The sequence below is a fragment of the Cynara cardunculus genome (genome assembly GCF_001531365.2).
Source record: "Cynara cardunculus var. scolymus isolate 2C chromosome LG 1, CcrdV1, whole genome shotgun sequence".
Classification (NCBI taxonomy): domain Eukaryota; kingdom Viridiplantae; phylum Streptophyta; class Magnoliopsida; order Asterales; family Asteraceae; genus Cynara; species Cynara cardunculus.
Window position 1 is genome coordinate 16,517,378 of NC_037528.1, and position 1,831 is coordinate 16,519,208.

The 1,831-nt window shown below is 35.8% G+C and overlaps 1 protein-coding gene across 1 annotated transcript in view; it reads left to right on the forward strand.

The window, feature by feature from the left end:
• Positions 1–53: 53 nt before the first annotated feature.
• The window catches only part of LOC112518533 (AAA-ATPase At3g50940-like), a 4,070-nt gene continuing 2,292 nt past the window's right edge, over positions 54–1,831 (forward strand). Inside the window, exon 1 of the mRNA XM_025126297.1 lies at positions 54–1,004. Within this exon, the coding sequence (XP_024982065.1) occupies positions 54–1,004 (951 nt within the window). The remainder of the gene's footprint in view (positions 1,005–1,831) is intronic.

A 1,831-nucleotide genomic window follows, 5' to 3' on the forward strand; every position in this document is an offset into this window, starting at 1 on the left:
ATTTCCGGCGGATTTGGCCGCCGGAAATAGTGGGTTTTTTGGTAGTGACCGCAATGGTCGTCCGCAGCGTCGCTCGGGATTACTTGCCCCCTGAATTCCGCGACTACCTTTATCTCGGTTTCCGCAATTTCATCAACAAATTCTCCATATACTTGACCATGGTCATCTATGAATTCAATGGGTTTCGGGATAATGAAATCTACAACGCCACAGAACTCTACGTTGCCGCTAGAATGTCTACCGACTTTCACCGTCTCAAGGTCATCAAAAACCCTACCCAAAAAAATATCACCGTTACCATGGAAGTTAACGAAGACTTCACCGATACTTTCAACGGAGCTAAATTCTATTGGTCTTCGGTTTCTAAGAAGACTCCGACCAGACAATATGACGGTCACGATAGTCGTACTTCCCGAACTGATCTCCGATGGTTGGAACTCACGTTTCATCGGGATCACAAAGATCTGGTGTTGAACGAATACTTGCCGTTTATACTTAATGAGGCCGAGATGAAGAAAAAAGAACAGAAAACAGTGAAGCTATTCACGGTCAAAACGAATTCGTCGTATTCGAAGATGGGTACGGCAAAGTGGAAGTCGGTGAACCTTGACCATCCGGCGAGTTTTGCCACGCTGGCGATGGATGCCGATATGAAGGAGATGGTGAAGAAGGATTTGGATCGGTTTGTGGCGAGGAGAGAGTATTATCGGAAAGTCGGAAAAGCATGGAAGAGAGGGTACCTGTTGCACGGTCCGCCGGGGACGGGGAAATCAAGCTTGATCGCGGCCATCGTGAATTACCTGAATTTTGACATATATGACTTGGAGTTGACTGATATTAAGTCGAACTCGGAGCTGCGGTCGTTATTGGTGGCGACGGCCAACCGTTCGATACTGGTGGTGGAGGACATTGATTGCTCGGTGGAGTTGCATGATCGGGTAGCGGTAGAGGCGGCAAAAGCTGTAGGCCGGAAGAAGAGAGAGAATTACCCTAAGGAGAAAGAGGTCTTTATACTACCCTTAATTCATTTTTTTCATTTTTCCCCCCCTCTCCCTCTCTTTCTCACCTCCTCTCATATTGAACCAATTTTTTTTAAATTATAATTTTAAATTTACACTTTATATCTCTATAATCAATTAATTAAGTTACTTTACGTTTTTTACTTTTAAATATTTTATTTTAAACCTTTATTAAATTAACATACATAATCGTATATCAATTAAAACATGTTTAAAATTTTATTTTAACAAGTTACACCATTATAATCTTCTCGTTAATACCTTCGAAATGAGTCCAATATTGAATAGTTTTTGACTTTATTATATATTATATATAGGGTTAAATGCATGAAATAGCAACCTACTTTCATAAAATTTCTTATTATAGCATTCTACTTTTGTTTTTCTTTATTATAGCAATATACTTTCAAATTATTTTTTATTAAGACATTGTACTTTAAAAAATCTACCCATAATAGCAATGGGTAACCTGTTATCTTTTAAACCGGTAATCCTTTGACTTTTTTTGCTTGTGTGGCTTTAATGAGGTGATGTGGATGACACGTCATTTTAATGACTTAACTAAAATTAAAATTAAAACTTATTTCAAATTATTATTAGTGATATTCATTTTTCATTGCTACTATCTAAAAAACATTTAATTTTTTTTATTTTTTCTTATTAAGTTACATTCAAATTAAATATTTTTAGAGTAAAATATTTATTAAATAAATATGAAACATTATTTTCGAGATATATTTTGTTTGTAAAAAAGGTAAATTTTCTTATTTTATATTGTTCAAATAAATACATATCTTTTAAAATTCTCTTTA